This window comes from Podarcis tiliguerta, assembly GCF_965153285.1.
Source record: "Podarcis tiliguerta genome assembly, chromosome: 10".
Taxonomy (NCBI): Eukaryota; Metazoa; Chordata; class Lepidosauria; order Squamata; family Lacertidae; genus Podarcis; species Podarcis tiliguerta.
Genome location: NC_139543.1, coordinates 24806516 through 24833691, shown reverse-complemented (window position 1 = coordinate 24833691; position 27176 = coordinate 24806516). Strand labels below are relative to the sequence as shown.

At 38.8% G+C, this 27176-nt stretch overlaps 1 protein-coding gene across 36 annotated transcripts in view; it reads right to left on the bottom strand.

Annotated features, from left to right (window-relative positions):
• NRCAM (neuronal cell adhesion molecule) overlaps nt 1-27176 on the bottom strand; it is a 138045-nt gene that overhangs the window by 22494 nt on the left and 88375 nt on the right. For 8 of the 36 annotated variants that reach the window (XR_014502069.1, XM_083399367.1, XM_083399356.1 and 5 more), the window contains 14 exons: nt 26663-26829; nt 26423-26570; nt 24146-24270; nt 22209-22238; nt 19480-19581; nt 18349-18546; nt 18173-18243; nt 17103-17328; nt 16792-16907; nt 15669-15873; nt 15228-15350; nt 12847-13032; nt 4651-4776; nt 2207-2359 (listed from right to left, as the gene is read on the bottom strand). Coding sequence is in view for 35 of the 36 variants with exons in the window: in XM_083399367.1 (XP_083255493.1) it covers nt 2207-2359; nt 4651-4776; nt 12847-13032; nt 15228-15350; nt 15669-15873; nt 16792-16907; nt 17103-17328; nt 18173-18243; nt 18349-18546; nt 19480-19581; nt 22209-22238; nt 24146-24270; nt 26423-26570; nt 26663-26829 (1976 nt within the window). In the remaining variant the exon portion in view is untranslated. The remainder of the gene's footprint in view (nt 1-2206; nt 2360-4650; nt 4777-12846; nt 13033-15227; nt 15351-15668; nt 15874-16791; nt 16908-17102; nt 17329-18172; nt 18244-18348; nt 18547-19479; nt 19582-22208; nt 22239-24145; nt 24271-26422; nt 26571-26662; nt 26830-27176) is intronic. The other 28 variants (XM_083399381.1, XM_083399374.1, XM_083399384.1 and 25 more) reach the window with 7 other exon arrangements.

Sequence of the window (27176 nt, the reverse complement as noted above, 5' to 3'; positions counted from 1 at the left end):
CAGAAGAATTGTACCAAGTCAATCCATGAGCATGGAAAGAAGTTGTCCCCACCATCTTCCTGCTACTTCCTTGCCCATCTTTAACTGTCCCCGGCACTATCCAAAACACATCTCCCCTTTTCCCTTCCCTTGGTGATGAAAGGAACTGGCAAGGCAGCTCCACACCTTCTCTCCACTACTAACAGCATGAAAAGGTCCAAGGGACTATAGGAGATGTTCTTCTAAACAAGGACTTCCCCTTGCATGTTCACTAGCATTCAGGGCCCTCTATAGGTTGCATGTCCTGTGGTATGGGCTGTCTACACTGCATCAGAGCACCTACACCTCTTCAGAAAGATTCTGACATTTAGTGTTATTTAGGACAATGAATGGTGTAAAGCCACCTACCTGACCACCAAGGTCCTCTCCAATTATATGATTCAATGGTTTGTAATTTTTGTGTTTATCTGGGAGATGAGCTATTTTTGTGGAAATCTGCCGTCTAGTTTTAGCTTTACAGGTGTGAAATCCTCACTCGCCACCCCAATGCTTTCATAAGTCATAATCAGTTGGCTTCTGCAGCAATAGTCACAAGAAAAGTGTCATCCTATCCCCAGAGTTTCACTTAACTTCTAGATAAAAAAAAACTGTGAATGCTGCTGTTTAAATTTTATCAGCTTTGCTATAAACATAGAAGGAAATTGATAAAATGTATTGTAGGGAATTGAATTAAGACCGGATCATATGATTTTACTATGACTATACTAAATACACTGACATCATAGTTTAAGAGTTTACCATAATGCCATACAATTTTTCAAATAGCCATACATTGGAAATATATAATGTAAAAGGACATTATAGCCCCTTAACCAGACAGTAATGACAGTACTGATTGCCTAGGGCAGTGGAGAAGAATGAAATGTGTGTCTAAAATTTAAGCTTATTGTCAGCTTGTACTTGCAGAATAGGTAGTGCTGACCATATGTTATGAGTACAGGTGACTCCCTACTTATGAGGGGGTTACATTCCAGCACCCCATGTGCATAAGTGAAAATTGCGTAAGTGGGGAACACCCTCTAAACACCTTTTAAATGCTCTTTTTGCCACTCTCTCTCCAATCCAGATCAGAAGTACTGTACCAGAAATATCCACAAGTGGAAGTGAAGCTCTGGGGCACCGGAAGTCAGGTTCCGAGGTCTCACAAGGACTCTGACGTGACTTTCAGTGCTTTGCAAGGCATTGCAAGTTGTGTAGGGGGCCCTGCAGTGTGGATGCTGAGCACCCACAATATTTTTTTGTGGGTGCTCAGGCCCTCAGGTCCCCCTAGAGTTGGCACTCCTGGCAGTCACACACAAGTTGATCACGCAGAAGTGGGGATTCGTCTGTACTGGCATTTTCCCGGACCCTTTCTGAACACATGGGGTTGCACGTAGAAGAGCACTTTGCATTCCTCCCATATATAATCAGAGAACATGATTTTAACTTTTTAAACTGGCCCTTTTTATCAGGTTCTTTGGTATCTTCCTAATTGTTCCACCTTATAAAATTAACATTTGTTCTTAGCATTGCTATTGAAATATTGCAGTGTATATACAATTTATGAAACGCCTGTACCGACAGCACAACCCCTAAACACTTCCATAAAGAACATATGATTATGCCACTCAACATGACATCAATATTGGTAACAGAAACTATTATTTTCCTCTTTAAATTATTGCTGTTTTATAAAGATAAATGGAAAGAAGCTCTTTATCTCCCTTCTTACATTTGATTCAGTACAAAACATGCCAAATACTATACTTATTCTGGTTTTAATACATTTGGTCTATCAGAACAACAAAGTTAATACATTTTCATTGATGCTTAAGCTCGAAGGAACCAGTTTGGTAATCTGAGTTCGATGTCCTTAGACTTAGTTATTCGCTAACACAAATGTACAATCCAGAAACAAAGCATTAAAAAGGGCCCCTCAAAAGTAGCCGTGAAAAATGTATACTTCCTTACAACAAATGGCAAAGTGATAAAGACAACCAACAAATTCATGAAGCATACCAAAGACATGCTGGTGCGAGTATGAGACACACATTTTAGCTCTCCCTTGGGTAGAGCAGAAAAGGATAGTTTTATATATAAATATACAAAAATAACACTACTTCAGATTCCCAGCACTTAACACATCACAATTCTGAATGCAGAGCAGAATTGGTATGGTGTGCCTCACCTGGACCTGTCTCAAACACAGCATCTGAACTCCTAAAACCAGAAAGACCCTCAGCACCAACCCGGACTTTATATGATGTTCCTGGTGTTAATCCTTTTAACATAAAGAAGTTCCGGGAACCATTAACATTTTCTTTTTTCAAATCTTCTTTGCCTACAAAATTTTTAGGAACACAACAATTGGAGTATTTAAATTCACTGTCTTGAATTCATGCTTATACTTCTTACTGCCATTTGGCAAAAGTTTAGATTTCCATCTCAAAAACATTTTGCTGTTATTTACTAATATACAATATATAGGTAAACTGTAGGCTAAATGACAAAGAGTATTGTGGCACCTTAAAGCCTAATATTTTTTATTATGGTACGTGCTTTAATGGACTAATGTAGCCTTAGTCAATGTGGCTTAGTCAACCTCCAGAGGTTGTAAAATCACAATCCTCCTAGAATTTTGGTCATGCTGGTTGGGGCTGTTGGGGTTTGTAGTCGAACAACTTCTGAGGACACTGTGTGTGTGTGTGCATGTGCAAACAGTAAGGAGTGAGAATGGAAGGGAACGAGTTGGAAACTCCCTGAAGACTACAATAATTATATCCGACTTTAAATGGATGTAAAATAATTACAAGCTCTATTCAGAAAGCAACATTAATAATTATGAATAGTATAGTCACAAATGGTTTTATGTGCATTTAAGATATACTGTAATTGTCACAGTTTGTACTTTTTGCATTTCATATCATAATGAAATATATATTGCTTATAACCTGCTCCCAACCCTATGTAGGTATATACTTGTCAACTTAGAATAGTACTTCATGCATTTGATTAACTGGACTCCAGTACACAAAAGCTTACGCTGTTAGATATTTATTAGTCTTTAAGGTGCCTTTATTTCCCTCTCTTTCTATTGCAGCAGCTATCAGCCTGGAAACAGTCACAATCTCATTTTTCGTCTATTGTGAAAGATTCATTTTGATTAGTCTGCTAGAGGAAAGTATATGTTGCTTTAACCGTTAAAATGGCCACAAAGATTTGATTATAGTTTTGTTTTCTTGAAAAATGGTGTTAAAACCCTAAATTTTTGAGAGGCACATTTTCTACTTAGATTTTTCTTTACATTTTCCTTAATTTCTCAGCAATCAAGCAAAGAAAAGGGGAGGAATTCATTCATAACCAGAATTTGTGTGGCTCATTGAACTGCCCACTTCCGCCTAGTTCATCTTTCTCAGAAATAAGAGTGAAAATACTTCCATTCAGATATGCTTCTCACATCTTTCTGTTCAGGATTTATTAAAAATGTGAAAGATAAACATTGTATAATTACACAAGACTTCTGTGAAACTGGGCTTTACTGGGGACTGATGATGTCATTATTTTCCTTCTCATGTAATGGGGCAAGAAATATGCCCTGACCACCAAAAAGTGACCTTTGGGGGATAGCTCAGTAGGTATATCAGGGTTTTGGACTCTTAATATCAGGGTTTGGGGTTCAAGCCCCACATTGAGCAAAAGATTCCTGTATTGGTTGGCCCTTTCCGACTCTATTCTATTTTAACCTCATGGACATAATGCAACTAAAGGAAAGCAAACAAGCAGACACCTTTTGCCAGCAAAGCATCAAGCATTTAACTTTAGGGTTATAGTTGCATCAAATTGCTGCCCTGAAGATGTTTAGAAAATCAGGCTTTCTAGTTTTAATGAAGACTAATTGGCTACATATGAATTTAATGGCACAAAAAAACCCAGTTTCAATATACTGTAGTTTAAAGCATTTTGCTTCATAACCTTTCAGGTTAAGTATCTCTGAAGCTGCATTGCATTAATGAGGTTTTAATAACAGAATTCCAAGCACAACAAATATGTATGTGCTTAATAAGACTGAATGTACTCTATGATGGGCAGCCTCATCAACTCTCACCAGAGTGAGGTGGGCAAAGAGGGGTAACTGAAGATGCAGAAGCAGCACGTCCTCACATATATATGCTGCTCGGTGGGGAACTACCAATTCACACAGTTTCTGCATGAGCAATTCCCTCTGGGGCTGTGTGTGCTTTTCAAAACAATGCTAAAAATTCTGCTGAATTGCCGTTTGGGGGTGCGGGAAAGGGTTTGATTCAGTCACCACCTACTAAACAGCTGATCAACAGGAATTTAGTAGCTGTGATAGAAAACTCTATGTGCAGCTCCATGCGTGTCCATTTAGTTAGGGGCATTTTATTAAGTGCTGTTGGCTCTAATTCCTAAAACAATACAATAAAATGACATTAATTCAAATGTGTGCTTGTACACACTTCTATGCACTTCATATTAAAAAGTTTGCTGCAGTTTTTTAGAAGCAAAACTAGTTTTTGAAAACTGAAGTCGATATTGGGCCATTTTCTTATTATTAAAATATTTTGAAATATATTACAGCATTTGGAAGAATTCAATGAAATGTCTTCTTACTGCCTGCCACACCATATTCAACATAAATGTTCTCATGAACTGGACCCTCATACTCCCAACTGATATTGGCATAGGTCTCAGCAGCAGCTGCCGTAACATTTTTGATCCCTGGATACACTGGCGGCACTAAATACACAAGAAAAACAGAGCAAAATATGAAAGGCTGCATGCATCTCGTACAATCCAGCTTTAACTTCTTCCCTAACCTGAATCTTAAGAAATAGAATATTGATTTGTTTCCGTTTTTGGGAAAATGAAAAATGTGGACTTACCATGAATTCCCATTAGCAGCAATTCTCAGGAGTACCACTCTTCCATTCGGTGAAAGCCCCTCCTCTTGGTTACCAGGCATGGTCCTCTTTAAAATGGAACCAAGGGGAGGAGCTTCCCCTCAGACCCAGGGCTGTGACAAGAGTTTGGATAAGCTTCTACCATGAACTTTACTCTGAGAGGAGGTCTACTAATAGTATTAGTAGATCTAATACAACAAGCATGAAAACACTGGAGCTAATGTACTGCTATGATTAACAAAGAAGAAGAACGTCCTACTAGAGTCAAACTATCTAAACCCACCACAGATACTGAATGGGCTTCCAAGAATATAACTGTTGCTTTTCTCTATATTTACCTATTTGCAAACTACCCCACCTTTGAATCACTGAGAATGCGAATAGACAATATCAATATTTCCCTCTCTGCGGTGGGGTAGCCTTCAATTCAGGTGTACCAAGTTTTCTTGTATCCAAACAACAGGGAGATTCAATTGTTTTATCCCAAAGCCACCGCCTTCTATGAAATGTGGCATTATGATAACGCATCATTACAAGTATGATCATTTGATAACGCCTAGCAAAGGTGTGCATGAATCTTGAGGGTGCAGCTTTGCACACACATGGGGAGCTTCTGTAGGCTGTGGAAATAGCTGTATTGCATTTATAGCGAGCTGGCATCTTATCCTTATAGACTTTAAATATTGTCTTCTAACCATTGTGAGGATGGACAAATCTGTCCCCACTGAAGATTACTGCAGAGGGTTGGACTTCCAACTCCCTCCCAACTCTACAATTCTATGATCGAATCTCTGTTCAGAAACAGTACATGAATGACCATGAAAGGACAGGAACATAGGAAACTGTCTTACAGTCTTACACTGACTCAGACTACTGGGTTCATCTAGCTCAGTACTGACTGACAGCAGTTCTCCAGGATTCCAGATGGAGGTCCTTCCCAACCCTACCTTGAAATGCTGGAGATTGAACTGGGGATGTTCACATGCTCTATCACTGAGCTGTTGCTCTTCCATGAAATCTGACCTGCCAATGAAAAGTGGAATGAAATACTCTAGTTCTCCTAGCTTCCATTGCTTTGCAGAAACCCCCATGTGTAGATCATCCTAATACACCAGGGAGGGTTGCAGTGAAGCCCAAACAGGAAAGGTGGAAAATCAGAGCCATGAGAGTTATTCTTGTCCCCATTTTCTTCTCCTCATTTTGCTGAGTGGCTATCGCTGCCACTATATCCTTGTGTTGTAGTTTTTATTTAAAAAAATTTTATGGTAGGACAAGGAGGACTCAATACCTCTCAAAGCCACCTGATAAGCTGGCAAATTTAGAAAGACAGTAAATGTCTTGCACCTGTTTGGGCAAAATGTATTTTACCAAAGTTATAAAAAAATTAAAATGGAGTGCTTTGTGGCCCTGAGGTTGGGAAACTGGAAAGAAAGCAGTCTTCAAACTATATGAACAATCTCCATAAATAGAAGTGGACAACAGGTTCATGTATCATTTTTTCCTTCCCACATTTGCTTTTTTCTCCTTCTACATATAATCCAAATTTCTAACTAGAAGGATTAGGGAAGGGAGGAGGGAATCTATTTTCAAAATTGTTACAAAGGTCTGTGATGCTCTGAACAACTGTCTTGCCTGCCAACAATGCAAGGCAGGCCTGGAAGCTGAAGAGAAGTCCTTCCTCATGGTGTTGTACATTATTATTATTATTATTATTATTATTATTATTATTATTATTGAGGATCCTGCCTGGTAACCCAGTGGAGGTGATTCCCTGAGTTCTGTTCCACTCTGGCACCATTGGAGAATTAGTGACTACAGGATTAGCAGACATTGCATATGACGTGGTAGTAAGAATGCTATGTTAGTCTATTATGAAGTACAACTAACTATATAACCGTTTAATTCTATGCAACTCATTTAAGAGTATGCCCCATTCAATTCAGTGTGACATTTCCAGATAAATAGGCATGTTTATGAATTCTACTTCTCAGTTAAAAGGCTAGCCAGATCTAAAAGGCTAGAAAACATCTCAAAAGTGACAGTAATTCTACAGATTGATGGAAAGCCATAAAGATACACAGAAATATAACTTTCTATTTTCATATTGTTTTGGTAATTCTTAAATTTCTTTCCTGCTGTTTCTTTCCGTGGAACGTTGCAGTTCAGCTGTTTTGATGGCATTAAAATCCATAAGATAAATATCCTTCCCCTTATATGTTGGTAGGTACAGTCTGGGGTGGACTCTGGTAATATGGTGCCCTGTGCAAGGCCAAAGTTTGATGCCCTCCCGGCCCTTGCAGCAGCTTCCCAAATTGGCTAAGCAAGGCACCGGACTTTGGGATGAAGGCACAAGTCTCTGGCAGGGTCCTGGAGCCCTACTTCACAGAGTTGGGCAAACACTAACTAGGCTTTTGGAGGGACCCTGTCAAAGCCCTCGTGCCTCCTCCCAGAAGCAAGCACTTACTTAGGCTTTGGGGAGGAAGCGGGAAGGCGCCCCCTCGGCTTGGCGCCCTGTGCAGGGGAACCAGTCTCGCCACCCTAAATCCATCTCTGGTACAGTATGCATAACAGGGAAGGTTTCAAAAAGGGGTTTCAAAAGAGTTCTCTGAATTTTCTTCATCAGAGAAAGCAGGAAAGAGGAAAACAAACAGCGAAAATATTTTTACAGAGTAAAAATGTTTCATACATCACAGCACCATCTTACCTGTTAAGTCAACACAACACATACAGAAATAGACACCCATGCAGGTTCTTTTAAAGACATTTTACTTGATACAATAGGAGAACAAGTTGCAAAAGGAAAACAAGCAGATAAAATCATTATTAAAATGCAGTCTGCAGATCAATAACAATAATAGCTATCTAGAAAGGCTAATATCATTCATTCATCACTCTGATGAACATAGGCTTTTATCACAAGGAGGCACCCATCAAGAACTGCAATAGTACAATCTGTGCAATCCCAGAGATGACCAAGTAAAGAAGGATTTTATAGCTGAAGTGCATGGTAGGTTGCATTCGTTACTTTATTAATTATTTGTATGATTTTTTTTTACCCACCCTTCACCTTGGGCGGGTTACAGCAATGTAATAAACAATGATAAACACAGATAAGCAGTAAAAATCATAAAACAGTTTCTGTCACAAAAGAACAGCAGAAATTCACCAAAAGAGGTGGGCTTCATAAAATGAAAACCTTAGCTGTTAAAAGGTAAGGTAAAGTGATGCTCTTCAGCATCTCTGTGGATTCTATGTGGTTAATTAACAACATGTTCTCAAACATTATTCAGCATGCAAAACCATTTGAGGAATGAAATACCATGCATTTCTTTCCCCCTGAAAAACCTGTCAGGGGAAAGATCAGAGATTTTTATTTTTAAGATTGTGATAATCCAACCCCACAATGGTCCATCACCCAGCTTCTGGAACTGAAATCAACTTCCTGCTTTCTGTGGCAGCACACATTTACTGCTGCAAGATCCAGAAAAGAAGGAAGCTCCCAGTTTGCATCTGTAAAACATAATATAGTAGAATCGCCCTACTTTGAGCCTGTGTAAGTTCTAGGTACTCAAAAATAGGAACCTACTAAAACAGATGCCTTTTAGTAATGCAACAGATATGCAAAATTAAAGGAAGTTGCAGCAAAACACAATTGGATGTTATTCCTTCAAGAAAGAGGACGTAATTCTGACTGATTTATTGAAAATGTCTGAAGACTAATCTTTGCTTCCCCCAAAATAACAGTTTACATGAAGATGCAACACATTGTTACCAGTCAGTTAGCACATTCATGAACTGCACTCCACTCTGCAGAGATGCATTCAGAGCAAAATCAAACATGAATCTGTTCATGCACAGTGAGAAATTTATGGAGAATTGAGACTTTGGAAATGCTTCTCTTGGAGTAATCTAACAAAGCAGATAAAGTCCAGCTCCAACAACCTTCTGCCGGTTCCCTCGCTGCAAGAAGTAAAGTTACAGGGAACTAGGCAGAGGGCCTTCTCGGCAGCAGCACCCACCTTGTGTAACACCCTTCAATCAGATGTTGAACAGATAATCAATTGTATGACTTTTAGAAGACAGCTGAAGGCAGCCCTGTATATGGAATTTTTTTAAGTTTGATGTTTTATTGTGTTTTTATATTTTGCTGGAAGCCACTTAGAGTGTCTGTGGCAACCCATCCAGATGATCGGCATATGGAATTATTTATTTAATATTACTATTACTATTTTCAGGAAAACAAAGAATTGTCATCTTTGCCAATGTGTTTCCGCCTACCACCCCAATACATAATCTGATGATTGTATTATGAACAGGGGAAATACCCCTGTATGTTGGCAAGAACAGGAAGAAATGGGGAGGTCTAAAATTTTTGCATGATGAAATGCAGAAGCATCTCCACCCCCATCGTTCAGCTCGATGAGGTCCAGCTCTGAGTGAGTTTACAGGGAACTAGGCAGAGGGCCTTCTTGGTAGTGGTGCCTGCCCTGTGGAATGCCCTACCATCAGATGTCAAGGAAATGAACAACTATCTGACTTTTAGGCAGCCCTGTTTAGGGAAGTTTTTAATGTTTGTTGTTTTATTGTATTTTTAATATTCTGTTGGGAGCCGCCCAGAGTGGCTGGGGAAACCCAGCCAGATGGGCGAGGTACTACTGCCGCTATTAATCATTTATTACTATTATTATTACCATTGCTGTTGTTATCCTTTGCTTCAGTTAATAAACTACATATTTATATAGCTTTTTTTTAATTAACCAAGTTAAATAGCCAGTTAATTCATATAAATAGGCAAAATACCAACAATGACAACCATCTATTTCAGTAAAAACAGCAACATTAATTTATGGATGTACCAGAACAAGTATGTTGTGGTTGTATGCTATCAAACTGCTACATAACATGTCAGCACAATATACCAAATAATTTCTGCATGAAACCGTTTTGATATTTGTAATCATATTTCGTTGAAGTGTTTCAACAAAGCAAGTAAGGATAGGTGGGCATCTCATGTAGACCACATCTTTAAGCAAACTCGGCTAATTAGGACCTCCTAGACCAATCCAAGAGCGGGAATATAATTACCCTTCAGTTTTCAAGCTTTTCTGAATTTTGCGATACAGTTCTCATTTCAAGAAAGTATCCAGATTCATAAAACAATGCAAATTTTAGGTTAACATGTAGTTTATATGTATATTGTGTTTCATTATGTATTTAAGTATAAACTTAAATCAGAATTTTTTTATATGGGATTTTTAAAAATAGAGAATAATGCAGAGGAATGCATTTATGAATATATACATGGGGAAAATTGACACGAGCCAGAAGTAGGCTGATGTGTCCAGATTCTCTGAAATTTTGATTTGAAATTCTACAGGAAGTAATCCAACATTATGATGTTTTAATCCATGATGTTTTAATCCAACATCACAGTGCTATACTACTCTTTAGATAGTAATATTGATTACCATTTATCCAATTATTGTTTATATTTCACTTTCTTATGCTAATAACAACAGCCATCGACTTACAGCTAATAGGTTGTATAACCTGTGAACCAAACAGTGCATTTAACAGGTCAGCCTATGAACAGATAACATAAAACTCTCCAATAGAGCAGTAGGTAATATGAACCAAAATGGTCATGAAACTATCCTCTCTGTGTGTTTATTAAGGCCACACATATAAGAAGAAGGGTATACTGGAAACGAGTAAGCAAAAGATGGCATTCAATGAACTGACTGTACATGTCTGTGTGTGTATTCAAAAAGTGAACTTTATTTAATACCATCTTTGCTTCCACTTTATTTGCAATATACTAGCCCGCTTTGCTTCTACAGGACAAAGACATCTGAAAGCTCGGTGTGACCAATAAACACATGACACTAGATCTCACCAATGCTTGAATTAATTGGGGAGGGAAGCCTTTACTCCCCCCCCCCCATTGCTAGCAGAGGCATTCTCAGAGGTTCTGAAGGAGGAGAAACCTGAAAGCTATCATTACTGCCACAAAGCAGCCTGAGTGATAGAAAAATGAGCTCCTCCCTGTAGAACAAACTTGCCTGTCTAATAGATTGTCATGAAAGACAGTACATACACGTATGCTTTTTGAAGCAATAAGACAGGTACTATGTTAAAGAAATTGATGGATGTCCAATAAACATTCCCTCTATCAGCGCAACACTCTCCTTTAATGAATTGCATTGTTCCTTTCACTTTTACAGGCTGATTTCTTTTTAAAGAAACTGAATTTAGAATCTGCAGAAATCCATACAATTCATGCTCATCTTTACCTGCACTTAGGTCAAGCGGAAGAATACCAGCATAAATGGAAGAAAATAAAAGGACACTACATAATTAGGTACAACAAAAGGAGCGTATATTTCTATATATCTATCTATAGTATAAATCTACACATATATATTAAAGCACAAAGGCATGCAGTTAAAGTATTAGAAGAAGGGAATAAGAAGTTAAACACTCACACTAAAGAGTGGTTTTAAAAACAAAGGCTAATAATCATGCATTTGTTTTACCTACTATCATTTTAAAAAAAAACAAAAACCTTTCTTAACCACTTATCCTTTTGTCTTATAATTTATTAATGTGCAGTTAAGTTAAATCATAGGTGTGCATGCATGTGCACACACACACACACTATAGCAGTTTTCCAGAATAAAGACACTTCCTTGTTCTGCCAAACTTAGGACAATTGTAGGTTGCTTGGTCCAAATAAAGGATTTGCCTGACAGCTTTTTCTTTTCTTTTCTAAGTGACCAGCATTACTTTCCTCTGTTTGGTAGTTTTTATGATGCTTTTAAGTCTGGCATCTTCAAAAACAGCAGTACTTGTTTTCTGAGGGAAGGTGACTTTATAGTTTCTTTCACTTGTAACTTGCCCCTGCTTAGCATCTTACGTGTTATGCCATGTTTGGTTTTGGCTTTAATCTCTGTTTTGGATACTATTAGATTCAGGGCAGTGATTCAGAGGAAAGTATTATACCTGCCTAACAGGCTTTAATTAGGAATCCTGATGCAGCAGCCAAAACTAGAGAACTGATACAAAATACAATGCATTATATTTGGGGTATAATACATGATGGTAATGCATAGACAGCTGCAGTATACAGGCGCTTTTACATGGCTTTCTGACTATTGTCTTCATGCTAATGATCCTGTGGTGTGTGGAAGTATCTGCTCAAATAGGTCCCAATGATTACGCTACGAAAGCAAATGGCAGGCCCAAATGGCAACTTTCTGTGCACTTGGTCGAGTATTGTAGAGTATACGTAAAAATATATATTTCAGGTAGAGATTTCTCCCCACAGGGTATATCTGTACTCAAAAAGAAAATACACCCATGTGGAACTGCACAATCCACAATGGTTTAATGTAAGTCCCCATTCCATACTGGTGGGGAGGCAGCTCTGACTGAATCACTCAGGACTGCAGGAAGTATAAATGCTAAAAGTAGACATTAAATCTCTAAAATCAGTGCAATCCAGATATGACCTAAAGTCTTGTTTTCATTGGGCAGTGGGAAGCAAGGAAACCATTTCATAAAATACAGACAGCTGCAAGATGATTATATAGCCATTTTAGGGCGAATTTCGTGTGACCATAGCCCAGCTATGGTGCCTGGAAAGCTATGTGACAATTTAAAAAGCATAGTTTAGCATGACACAATAGATATAAGTGACTATATGCATATGCAAGTCCTTTGTAAAACAATTATGCACAGCTTTTCTAGGGATAAACATTACAGCAGTTCCAAGAGCACCAAATTTTCTTTGAAAACCAAAACCGTAGAGACAATTCTCCAACTATAGACAGCTAAATTCACTTATTTTTTGAGAGAGAAAAATAGCACAATTATTCAAATGTAAGTTGACGTTCTTTATACATACCCATCTTACCTTCATCCATAATTGTTACTGCCTCCTCTGTTATTTGACTTCCAGCTCCAACTGATGTCTGTGCGTAGAAGTAAAACTTGTACCGAGTGCTGTAATTTAAGTTGCTTAATATCAGGCTCGTCTCATTGGCTGGTATACTGATCTCTTCCAAGCGGCCTAATTCATGTGTGTTATTAACTGTTGAAAGACAGCACAAATAATATAGTTAAGCAGTTGTTTGGAAGCACATAACTGTTGCATCAAAAAGGACTGCACCAGATTTTACTACATATATTGAATTAGTAAACTCCCTTAATCACGTGACCATGGATGGCTCAGGTGGTTAGAGCATGGTGCTGATTACACCAAGATCGCAGGCTTGATCCTTGTATGGGGCAGCTGCATATTCCTGCATTGCAGGGGGGTGGACTAGATGATCCTCAGGGTCCCTTCCATCTCTACAATTCTATGATTCTATGTAGCCATATGGCACACATGTTTTGGCACACTAAGCAGTATGTTTTTCAGCACCCTAGGTAAAAATTGAATTATGCAGCATTGCTCTCTGGTACCGTGGAAAGTCATGGATTTGTGTGTTATCTTCTTCATGCCTCTAAGGCTGTAGCCAAGGCAAGCAGGGAGGAAAACAGAGGCTAAAAAAAATAATAATTGGAGGGAGTGTGACAGATGCTGGAAAAGCAGAAAACGTTTGATGGGGCAAGCTGAAAGGGAATGGAGTGGGAAAGAACTTTATTATTATTTTTAAATGAAGAAGCACACCAACAGTTGTGGAGGGTTGGGCAAGGTTAACTCAGACAGACAGACCATACAGACATGGAAAACCTAAACCTGAAACAGGCATAGCGGAGTGCTTTGAAAAAAATAAATCAGCCATGAATCAAAACTGAAGGCTGATGGGAGGAGGTAGCGATTTTGAGCAGTGATTTTGCCTTCAACCATCAGGTGGCATTCCAAAACCACACGATGCCAGATTGCATGAGAGAGAGAAAAGTGCTATCATGTAACCTGCTTTCTATACGAATGGGACACCAAGAATGCAGAAGTGGAATACAATGGAAGTTTAAAAAGTCGACAGATTTGATTTAGCATGGCCCATTCCCATTTGAAGCATTTTTTATAAACTGTTCCCTACAATATATATATATATATATATATATATATATATATTTGCTTTCGTAGATTTTCACGGGTACAGGAATGCAGGTTTTGGTGTCCTCGGGTGTCTTCCCGTGTAAAAGTTGGGGTGTCTAGGCGACGTTTCGACGAGGTCTCACTCGTCATCTTCAGGCTGGTGCTTTCGGCTTCTTGTTACTGGAACAGAGCAGGATCTCAGTGTTTGAGTTCCTATAAATACTGTTGAGGAGGTGTGGTGTATAGCCTCCAATGTTCTGGGCAGAGAGGAGGTTCCCAGGCTAGTGTGCCTTTTCTTCTTTTGTTCCTTAATTACTTGAGGGATATCTTGAGTGATTTCTTGAGTGATTTCCTGAATCCCACTTAGGTGGGTCATTAGGTGTGGATTAGTTGCTAAAGCCTTCGTGTCTTGAACTCTTGAACTTTGTGAAGAGTTTTTCTGAGAAGATGGCTGTACTGCACTTGGTTGTGCTCTGGCTTGGCTTCGTGTATAGGGGCGAGCTGTGGTTTTGTGGCCTGTGCCAGCCAGATCTGTGTAGGGATTGCAGGGGAGTGCAGCCCCTATACACGAAGCCAAGCCAGAGCACAACCAAGTGCAGTACAGCCATCTTCTCAGAAAAACTCTTCACAAAGTTCAAGAGTTCAAGACACGAAGGCTTTAGCAACTAATCCACACCTAATGACCCACCTAAGTGGGATTCAGGAAATCACTCAAGAAATCACTCAAGATATCCCTCAAGTAATTAAGGAACAAAAGAAGAAAAGGCACACTAGCCTGGGAACCTCCTCTCTGCCCAGAACATTGGAGGCTATACACCACACCTCCTCAACAGTATTTATAGGAACTCAAACACTGAGATCCTGCTCTGTTCCAGTAACAAGAAGCCGAAAGCACCAGCCTGAAGATGACGAGTGAGACCTCGTCGAAACGTCGCCTAGACACCCCAACTTTTACACGGGAAGACACCCGAGGACACCAAAACCTGCATATATATATATATATATATATATGAAAGCTTATACCAAGAACAAACTTAGTTGGTCTCTAAGGTGCTATTGGATATTATTATTATTATTATTATTATTATTATTATTATTATTATATATTTTGACTGCATCAGACCAACACGGCTACCTACCTGAATCTGTTCCCTACAAAGATATATTATCAACTTAAAAAGCTGCTATTAACTATTCAGTAAGCATGTGTTTTGAGAAATGAAAAACAACTGTTTACTCACTTGGTTGAAACTTTAGTATATATCCTACCACAACACCATTTGGGTGAGAAGGTGGTCCCCATTCCAAAGTGAGGGAATCCAGATTTGGATTGGTAATCTTCAAAAAGGAGGGTGCGCTCGGAACTTTTAAGATGATAAAATGACACATGTTAAAGATAATAAGTAACAAACTTGTCATCACCACCACCATCATTATTAACTAAAATTAAATAAAATTCAAATACAAGCCAGTGTAAATGAGCCCTACTTTTACTTCCACCTTTTACACAATGTAATACTGATTAGGCAGTGGAACAATGTAAGACCCACATTCTAATCTGATTCATGCTTTACTCAAGAAATCCTAGTGATCACTGCTAGGATTATGATTTTCAGGAATGTAAAATGCATTGGAAACCTTAAATGCAAATAGAGTAGCTTTATTGTTTTCTAACTGCATACCTCCTTCGGGAGTTTTAAATGTTTCATCAGGGGTTGCTGGTCCTTCTCCTTTTCCATTAACCACTCTAACATTCAATTTGTAAGTGCTATATGGCTCCAATCCTGGCAACATTCCATGCGTCTTATTTCCAGGAAAAGACAGTGCCTTTTTTTCAACATGCTGGTTAATTCTTCCAGATAAACTTTCCACTTTCATATAGTAAATCTAAAAATTAAATATATTTTTTTAAAAAAAATACTTCTCTACTGCTTCTCTGGTTTGCAACATACTATGATAAAGGTTTCTGACATGCAATTTAGGGTTCTGAGGCTCTTTTAGTGAGGCATACAAAATCCTAAACATGCTTATTTGGATATATGCAATCCTATGCATGTTTATTTGGACGTAAAGCCCATAAGCCCCACCAACAGATCCTTTTAATCAAATGCTTTTAAGACTGTTCATGTTCATCTGTGGTTACAGGGTGTGATTTAATTTATTTAGCCCATGACAATTACACGGCATATATGTTGCCTTTATTTTTATTACTTTAAAAGGTTTATCAGAAACAAATCTGAAGTGATTTAGTGGCACAGCAGGATGGTAGTATTTGATAACACAGTACCTGCCAGGTTTATGCAGAACATTATTTATAAAGTGAATTGTTTTAAGTTTTATCTAATATGCTGGTATGAGAAGGTAGAATTCACAATTATTAGCAGTAGAAAAAAATAACTATTCAAGCCTGATGATTTTTTCCCTAATGCTAGTTGTACTAGAAAGAATAATCCCTGGTTGAGTCATGCTATATTAATTTTCAGAACCATTCACGTCACACTTTTCTGGAAGCACTTAAGGGTAAAGGATATCAGCAGTCAGGCTAAAAATCATTTTTGACAGAAATGAACTAATGGCCTTTCTTCTAGAAAGTGAAGCACAATGGCTCTAGCAGTTACTTTAATCACATGGAAGCTGACAGAATAGCTATTTCAATCAAATACTGGCTGATGAAAATGAAACAGGCTGCTATAAGAAGAGATAAGCTTTAATATTTAGAGTTCAGAACTCATAGCTATAAGTTCCCACCCCAAAAATATAAACAAAGAGTAAATATTATTTAAGAGGCTACAATAGTTAACTTACTTTGTATCCCTGAAGATGACCTCGGACATACTTTAACAGAACTGGATCCCATTGCACTTTTGCTAAGGTGCTGTTTACAACTTGTACCTGCAAATTGCCTGGAGCAACCATTGGTACTGTTGGAGAAAATTCAATGAATCTCAGGTTAGAGCAACTTACACACACTCATGACACTTCAGAAGTCTAGAAATTTGGTTGTGAATCTATATATTGCACCATAATGTAATTACTACCAAAGCTTCAGTGCATTGCGATAAATGTATAGCCCTCGCAGCAAGGATTATTGCAAATCAATCAATCAATCAACTTACAATCTTCCCCAGAATGTCCAATTGTTGTTGTTGGTTCTGGAGCAGGTCCCAAGTCATTTAACGCCTGCACTTTTATCTCGTAAGGAGCAAAGGTTGGTGTACCAGACACAATATATTTGGATACATTTGCAACTGTAACAGATGTCCAATCATCGTCGCCATCCTTCTGCCGCCAACTGACTTTGTACTGGAGCCCTGGACCGTTGGACTGAAAATGCTTTAAGGGCTAAAATGGAAAGTGAAAAAGAAGAAGATATTTATAGTTAGCTACTGCATTTTAAGCAAATACAGAAAATAAGACAAGAATTATATAAAACCAACGACCTTGGGTTGAAGAATTCCACAATATGCCAATTTAATCAGGTGCTTCCTGTGAAATGTATTAATCTTATTGCTTGCATAGTTAGATATTTCCAACCAAACCCTTTCAGAAATCTTGTAGTTCATGGGCAGTTTCATTGTTCCCCTTTTTATTTAATTTAGTGAAATTTTATTCTTATACAGGCAACTCCCCACTTGTGTGTGATCTACTTGCGTGCAACTGCACACATGTGCAACACCAGTAAACCGGAACTGGGGAGCACCCTGGAAAGTCCTTGTGGCTCACGAAGAGACCCTCCCAAGAGCCTGAAGAAAGCATCCTCTTTGGGCTCTGGAGAGGGTCTCTTTGCAAGCCAGAGGTGTAGCTGGGCTATGGTGAGCTTCTCAGCTGATGCATGGGGAAGGTTTCCTGTGCAGCAGCTGAGCAGCCTAAACAAACCTTCAGCACATGGGAAGGTCCTCCCTAGAGCTCAAAGAAGACACCCTCTTCAGGCACTGAGGAGGCTCTCCTCATGAGCCAGAGGGGCAGTGGGGCTTTAAGGTTGCTCAGCTGACTTGTGGGTAAGCAACTGCTGCTATGCTACCCCACACATCAGATGTTAGGTGGGGAGGCTGAACAGCCTCAACAAAGTCCCACTGCCCTACAGCTTGTGATGAGACCCTCCCTGGAGCCCAAAGAGGACACCTTCTTTGGTTTCAAATTCTGAAAGGGTTCAAACTCTTTAAAAAATGTATATATATATCCTTACCTCCCACATGATCACCAAATTATCAGGTTCTGATCCAATCCCTTGAACCCCAGTAGGATTGTCATCCGGCTCTAGAAGTTAAATATTTATATTTGAGTAAACTCTTTACCCATCCCAAATAATTCAGTACTATCTATGGTCTAAGCTGATAATTGTAAGTGATAGCGTTTATTTACTTGCAGCTTTTGTAAAGTATTGTTCAGAGGCTTCACTTGGTTGGCTATTTCCAATGTCATTGACAGCTATTACACGAAATGAATAGTTAACATATGGTGACAGCTTTAACTGTACAGTTGTCAGGATCCCAGAGATTTCTGTCAGGTAGTTCCATATCCCTGGTTCACGCATGGCATCTTCATATTCAATGACAAACTCTGCATATAAAATGAAAGAGGATTGCTTCAGAAACCAGAGAACTTTCTGTCATGCAACAAGCAAAAAGGAAATGTTTCAGATTATAATGAGTTGAGGACAATATCTATGTCAATATAATTTTATTGTTCTCTTTTAGTGTAGGAATGGCATGATATCAACATGATTATTATTACAGGTTTTACTATGTAATGATATGTTATCTCTGTATACTGAAAAATGGTTAGGATGCAATGCAAACATTTCTTTTCTTAGAAATAAATGTATTTTTAAAAATATGATAATTGTATAAAAAGAGGTTTTCATGTGCTTGAAAACAGGAATGCTATAGCCTGAAAAGTTGGCAGATTGTCCTAGAAATAGACTTATCTAACCCAGCTTGCAGCATTTGTTTATGGCAGCAGCAGCTGCACACCATCAGGGCTGGTGATGGTTAAAGGGAAGAGAAACAGAAAAGCCAGACCACAGAGAGACAAATGAGATGAGAAGAAGACAACAAGAAAAGCAGCATTTGGCTTCCAGTTCCTCTAAGATGAGCCATTACTATGGCCACATTTCAAGGCATTCAGTTCTCAGGAAATAGAAGAACTTGATATCTGTGCTGGCAAAGCAAACAGAGGGGTGGGTGGCTGAGAAAAAAATGTGGATGGTTGAAAGAGAGTGAGCACATACACACAGAGAAGTCACAGAAAAGGCCTGGCCTCATGATCTCCAGTTCTTAATGAAAAGAAAGGTTCCCATCCCTGCCTTAAAGGATTGTGCCTTTTTATTTTATTTAGTGTCCAATAATGGTACAAAAGTGTACAGCTAACAAGAAAATTGCAAATGGAAAATATAATTACATAGAATCTGGGAACAAAACACACTCCCTTTTAAATGTAACACATTGTTCCCCTTTTAATTTAATTTAGTCAAATAAACATAGCAAACCATACTCGTAATAGGGCTATTATTGTCATTGCCCGGTATCCACGTGAGCTGAACAGTTCTCTCTTGATGATCTGTCAATTCCAGATCGAAAGGTGGATCAGGACGATCTGCAAGCCAAATAAGCGCAAAGATAAACACAAATTAGTTGCTATCCAGGAAAACAAAATCTAACCATAACTGCTTTCAACATGTACAAATGATTTAGTGGTCACTAGCATGCAACTGCAATGAAAATGAATAACCGATTTTGCTGGGAAACAATGCAAAAAGAAGAAAAAGCAAGAATTGTTACAAGAACTCCAGTGCCAGATTGCCTTGTATTTAAGAAATAAAGGTAACTGGAAAGTTGAGAAGTAGTATGGTTCGCCAGCAGTTTCAGTTTATGATTAATGATGATGAGTAGAAAACTACTGTATATGAAAGCAAGTCTCCTCATACACAAAAAGGAAAATAAATAGCATACATATTTACAAAAAAAACTGTTTCAGAATTACAGTGATCAAAAGCACTCTGATGTTCTTTTTCTAGGAAGGTTCTTTAATAATAATAATAATAATAATAATAATAATAATTTCACCTGGCAAAGCCAATTCAAAGCCATTTAAAAGTAGCAGATGGCAGAGTGGGGCTATGCCACTTACCTGACCATCCTTCAACTGAGTTGCTACTGTATACTGGGAAGGAGAGGGCTGTGGTTGACATGGTGCAATCCAATGTTCCTGCCAGCACGTTTGCACTGCACCAACCTCTTCCTCCCCTTTCCTGTCTTAGTATGCAGCAACAACTCAGCTATTGACTGTGCCCATAGTTTATCATCACCACTGCTTCTTTCTTTTATTCATCTGCAGTTATTCACTCTGGACAATATGCATTTCGAATGGGCTTAACTGTGATGGCATCACAACTTCCCCCCTCAAAATTGGTATGGGGTGGGTGGGGAAGGAGAGTAGGGGTCTTAGAATAGCATTTCTAATTCATCCAAAACCACAATTGTCACCAATCCTTGGAGGAAGCCATGATGATATATAATGAATTATGATATGTAAATTATTTGAAATATGGCTCTACGTGAATAACTTGCTCCCCAGAGAGGTTCAGCTGATGCTGATTTGTTCTCCTGACATTTTTATCTTCCTGAACTTTTAAGATGATTTTAGGGGTCTGGGTGCATTTTAACCTTTTGGTGCTAGATTTATATGGTTTGAAGAACTAACTCTATTTTGATGTACCACTATTTTATATATTTTTAATTATTTGAGGACCAAACTAGAAGACAAAGGCACAGATATGGAGCTGATATTGTTGTTGTTGCTTCTGCTGCTGTTTTTACACAAATTGCCACCATGTAAGGCTCAATTTGAATCACCTTGGATGGTAAGGGAGCACTAACCCTTTGCTGCTTCTCTGGTCCATATGCAATCCCTACCCATGCCCAAATTAAATAGAGAGTTCTCTCCTTTGTGCAAAAACTGATGGCTGAGGCAGGGGTGGTTTGCATTGGGAAAATAGCAGGGGCAAAGGTTTTAAACCTCCTAAAGACCACATACCATAGTCAGTTTTGACCTTGAATTATTAACCCTCCTGAGGATTCTTTGGGTGGAGAGGCAAGACATAAATATATTAAACTTAGGTTTTTTTTCCCAAGTTTGCATATGTGGTGTTTCTGGTGATTTGTGGAAATGGGACTTTGAATCATTCCTGCAGCTTTGTTGAAGGATTTTTCTTACTTGTCTTATCTCACATCTGGAAGGGAAATCAAAACAGGCAGAGTCTTTCTCCCCCTACATGGCAAGGATCTTGCTGGTTGTTGGGTGAGATTTTAAGGTCAAGACATTTCCTTCCAAACTAATGTGTCCCCTAGCAGGTTATTCCCAGGGGATTTCTGAGAATTAAAATATGCTCTGCCCCCAGATGCAGCACCACCTCCATGGGATTGAGGAGCACCACTGTCAAAACTTTGTGGTGGTGAAAATAGGTGAAAATCGTCCCCCTAAATTTTGAGCTGAAAGGTCTTGGAAGAGAACATTCAGACCACGTTTAGACGTAACTGCTGAAACTCTGCCAAGCTCAGGAAAGGTGGACCTGTAAAACCCATTGAAGATGCAGCAGCAAAGCATCTTTAAAGTTTTGGGAGTAAAGAAAAGATGAGGGCAGAGTCTACCCAAGACTTGTGCTAGCCCCCTGGCCAAGGATGAAAACAAGTAGTTAATTCCCAGCACAGCTTCATGTTTTAATTTTCATCAGTCTAAGGCCTTGCACTTAGCTGTTGACTTAACTTCAGACTTGTATCCATTTCGCTGTTCTTCATATCTAAGCTCAGGAATAAGCCAAACATATCCAAAAGCCCATTGAAAAGGTCAAAAGGAATATTAAACATTATCTGGTGGAGAAAATGTAAATGATTTGTGGGGATGGAGAAGTATTAAGGCAAATTTTAATGATAAAAATATGTGTACTTAAAGAGGTATGTTGAATACAATTTTGGATAAAATGTTTACTCGGTTATTAGAAATATTGGTCTTGATCACAGGCTGTATTAAATCATAATAATGAAACAGTTCAAGCATTTAGCTCAAAAGAATGGTAACACAATACTAAATTATCATCAGATCCAAAGTAAGTTTGTAAAATGTAATGAAACGGGGGGGAAAGAGAATATCTGAGCTTGAAATAGGCAGAAAGGTTAGGAACATTTGGTGCATGACACAAACAAGACTTTTTTTTATTAGTTTACCGTAAACAACAGGTGGGGCTGTTGGAGGAGCTGAAAAAGGATATTAATATAAAGTATATAGTCAGTGTTAGTAGCCGGAAAAGAAATTGAACTGTACAAGTAAGTTACTATTAAAATGGCTGAATATTATGACACAAAGTTACTTCTATATGGATAAGTATTAATTTCTAATCATGCACTGATTAGGGGTCAAGCTGAAAACTATAGCAAGTAAAACTGATGATATCCATTGTTCTGAGACATAAGCAACTTCTTGCAAATAGGTGATAAACTAAAACAAAGCCTGGATACTGTAGGGTTATTCATGAATAAGCCAATGACTAACAAAAAGGTCTTGCTTAACTTATATTGAACCGTAAGGTAACTTTTTTTACTAGCTCACTGTAACTTCCTTGTTTCCTTCCTAGTTCATTTCACAATGCAGGAAATCACAACCATAACAGTGGCACACATGTGTATGTGTGTGTGTGTTTGTGCACAGTGCACCTTCCCTGCTTAGTTCGTAGCTTGGCAGAACAAGACTGCTTAGCAGGTGGATCTGTGTGTATTAGTTTTATTTCCCCATGCAACAGGCAAATTAGCCCACACCCAGGTACACAGATAGGAATAAGTGTTTCTGTGCAACTTGCTGGTCTTTGATAGCCATCTATAAATAATATAAGCAGACTGGAAAGTAAATATACAATGGATTAAGGCAAAAAGGGTTTCTACAGCCTCAACCCCAGTCCCTGAGATGGATTAAGGAAAGTCGTCCGTTCCCCCCCCCCCCCTTTAACAGCCATAGGCAGACATTGATTTTTTTTTTCTAATTCAACAAGCAGAAAAAGCTGGGATATGAATGAGGTTATAGACAAAAGCCTAATATTGCTAGGGCAATCCATGGTAGAATCAGGTATAGAGGATCCATGTATGAAAACAGAGATTGCAGAGAAAAGCCACACATTGAACATTCAGAGATGCGTATTTATCTGTGCTGGATCATGTCTCTGTGGCTCATACAGCCAGTTTTAAAAAACCTTTTCAATCATGTGGGAACTAAATTTTGGGCCCTTCTTCCCTTCTCAAATATGTGTGCAGTGCTGCCAAAGCATCTGCAAAGTGTGCATGCTTATTACCAGTATAAACAATAAAAGGCATTAAAAATAAAGTTAATCTACAAATAAAATAGGTTGGATCCAGGTATGTCTGAGCATAAGGAGACTTACATTAGAAGGCTTTCCTACACCTTTCCCCCACTGTAGCTCCACTGTGCCCACTTGTGGCATGAGGACCCTCAAGAGCAACTTATTATGGGTTGCAAGGAGCTCCAGTAGAGTGTTATGGAATCTGAGGAGGATTTCCTTGTGCAAGCAGAGTTTCTCTCCACATAAACCGAGTCTGTCTGATTTCCACTCATTTCCTCCTATCACTGAAGCTCCTTGCATTCCATCCCACACCATTCTCAAGGGTTCCATGACCTTCAGGCGTGGCTTTTCAGGGGTATATGTGGCAACATAAATTTATGCTCATGCTTCTCTGGATAGAGCCCTATAGGACAAGGCTAAAAGTTATCAAGAATGTAATGTGCGTGTGCGTGCTGCGCACACACATGAAATCCAACTAAATTTGTGGAGAAATGAAGTAACTTAACTTATTGTCTTCATTTTCCAGAACAATCTATAGTACCCCATGACTAGGCTTGTCATATTCCCCAAAGTTTTTTGCCTTTTTTAATTTTAAAATGATTTCTTTTAATTTATTAATCCCCTTGCCATACATTCGGGTATATCTGGACATTTTGCTGATTTGATGAAAATCTGTCTGGACAACGCTTTCCGGCCTGATTCCTGGATGTGTCCAGAAAAATCCGGACATATGGCAACCCTACCATTAGCTGAAACTCAATAATAGATAGTAGATTTATCACAGTCGTAATCATAAGTTAAAATAAATCTTACCAACAACAGTGAGCACAGCACTTGCAGAAACACTGTCCAGAGTAGTATTAGCTATGCAAGTATATGCTCCACCATCTTTATCAGTGACATTCATAATGGTCAAGTTGTGTTTACCGACAATAAACCTGCAATTACAATACATTTAGTCACTCCATTGGTGTATAGGATTATAAATATATATTGCAACAAAATACAGTTAAATCTTAATATCAATACTGAAAAATACTTCAAGATTATCTAGTCTGGCTGCTAATATTGAGCAAGTATCCTTCATGCAGTAAATAAACTACATTTAGGTCACATATCAACCCACTAAATATTGCCTGCATCTTCAAAAAATATAGTGTAGTAGAAGCAGGAACAAGAGTATAGTACTTCTTAAATATAATTAGTATATAATTACTGTGGTTGAAAAATGTATTACCTAATCCATCTATGCTAAATTTAAAATAATTGGTTATGATTCAGTAGCTTCAAAAATTTACAGAACAGCCTCTAATGCATGTCTATTTGGAGTCCCTAGTGCCACATAATGTTAGGCCAAATCAATCTCCTTTCCTTCAGGACAGGAGATCACAGACACTTTGCTCCTGCCAAAACATTTTGCAGCTGCATTGAGCTAAGTCACAATTTGGCTTACATAGTGTGTTGCATTGCCTTAAACTGGATTCATGGTTCGGCTCTCTCCAGAATCTGCATACACCTAGTGGAGCGAGTGGAAGAGGGCACAGAAGTTCTGATGTCTATATACACAAAGCTGCCTGTTCACAATGGCACCACCTTTTTCAGTGAAGAGGAAAACTCCATGAATGCAAAAGGGTAGGTCCAAACAATTCCATGTTCCACAAAGTGTACAGGGAATCTTGGTCGGAACTTGGGAATTTGAGTTGGAACTCAAATATTCAGTTACAATTGAGTTAGGAGTCCCATTCAGCAATCTGATTTATATACCTTTCCAAACAGCTGTAATAAATCGGGTCCTCCTCTTAAAGAGGTCACGTGTTGTGGTGAGACCTGGCAACCAAACCCTGTGTTGTGGGCAGGTTTGATTGAATAGCCAAAACACCCAATTGGTAGGTCCTTTGATGCTGGGTTTAATCAGGCCAATGGGACACAAGGTAAACGGATCAAGGGACCTATATATACCTATGCAAGTGACCCAGAGCTTCTTCTTTCGGTGTGTGCATTGGAACACCCGCCCACCTCTCCCTATATTTATGGCTGTGTGCTTGAACTTGCTATGCCGTCGTTTGTCGTCTGTCAATGGGACAGGGGCACGGCAGGAATTTTTCCCAGCTGGCTGATTGGCTGGTGCCATTTGGGTTTTGCCTGCCATGTAGCAAATTGTCACAACTTGTAAGGTTGTGAATAGGCTCTGGTTCAGGTGATAGGGATGGGAGAATGCTCTCACCATCCCTATGTGAAGGGTATTCCGTTAAGGAATCCAGGGACTCGATGGTTTGGTCAACCCCTGAGAGGGGGTTGTGCCTGTGCTTGAGTCCAGGGGGGCATTTGGGTGGTGGAGATAGCCTGTTCCCAGCTTTCCACTTATCCAGGTGTTCACCCTAGGCTCACCTATGCTGGGGCCCTGGGTCAGTGCTACCTGCGATGGTGCAGGGAGCTAGTTGAACCAGAGCCTATGCAACCACTCACCTGCTGTAATCAATAAAGTTGTGGTCTAAATTCTGCCAAAAACCAAACCAAAATTTGAGTCTTGTCTAAATTTATTTAAGGACATGAATATTGCAGATCATATAACTGCCTCTGTATGCATGTAGCAGACTGCAAAGCTGTCAAACACCTGTTTGCATGCATTCCTATGACAGGGAAGGTGGCAACCACATTTTCATACATAGTCTACCCCTTTTATCTCTTCTCTTTATGTCTTATTTTTCTGTGTCAGCCAAAATATGATACCCTGCGAAATTTGTGATCCACAATATTGCTATCCAACAAACTTTCTGTTTTTGCCACCTTCCTTGAGCAACGGGAAGACCACAATACATGACTGGTGGCTTGTAAGTCACACGGGACTGAAATAAACCCTATGGGAAACCCCTCCACAAAATGTGTGCACTTTGTGCACTACCTTGCAAATATAGTAACCAAGTAATGCTAGAATGACCAAATCCCCTTAAGTCTTATAGGGCGCATTAAAGTATGTTGTCCCATTAGAAATATCATGTAAGGAAAATTGTACTTCTTCTATGAAATGCATAAATAACTGGGTTTTAATGCTTTGAAAAGAAATGGTGAAAGAGAAAATGATGTACATACCTTTCATCATTTGGCAATTCAGCGCCGTCCTTCAACCACGTAATTGTTGGTACTAAGGTTGCATCATGTTTAATTGTACATTCAAAGGAAACCTGCCCAGTTCTTTGTACAACTTTGTATTCAGGCTGCTTAATAATCATTGTTGGCTCTGAAACATAAAATTACTATTAAGCTATGTAACAGCTGGAAATTCTTTAGGGAATTGTGATTAGAAGAGTGGCATGAGGCATGATTTCTTACCCTTGATTTCTAATTGAACTTCGTTTTGTACCTTCCCTAGTTTATTTCTTGCGACACAGGTATACGTGCCAGCACTATCCTTCTGGGCTTCAGGAATTTCCAAGGTTCCATTTTTATGGAAAACATACTGATTTCCTTGGAGAATGCTACCTTTCACGCCTTTAAACCTAAGTGTTGAAAACAGAATCATGTTATGCATTTATTCAAACATCATTGGGTGAAAATGAGTTTCTTTAAATAAATACATCTTTATACATCAGACCAGTACCAGTAAGTTCATGGCTTGTAAATACTAGGGTTAGAATATACTAATATTCAACGAGGAGATTCCAACGGCCAAAGTATGATTGTTGTGATGGATTTGACATAGCCTAGTTTTTACTTTTGAAAAACTGCTTCCACCAATTAGAAACAAGCCCATGTCTGCAGAGTGAAATAGGATAGCTCAGCTGATAGAGAAAAAGGTTCTTAATCTTAGGGTTGTGGGTTTCAGCCCCACGTTGGGCAAAAGATT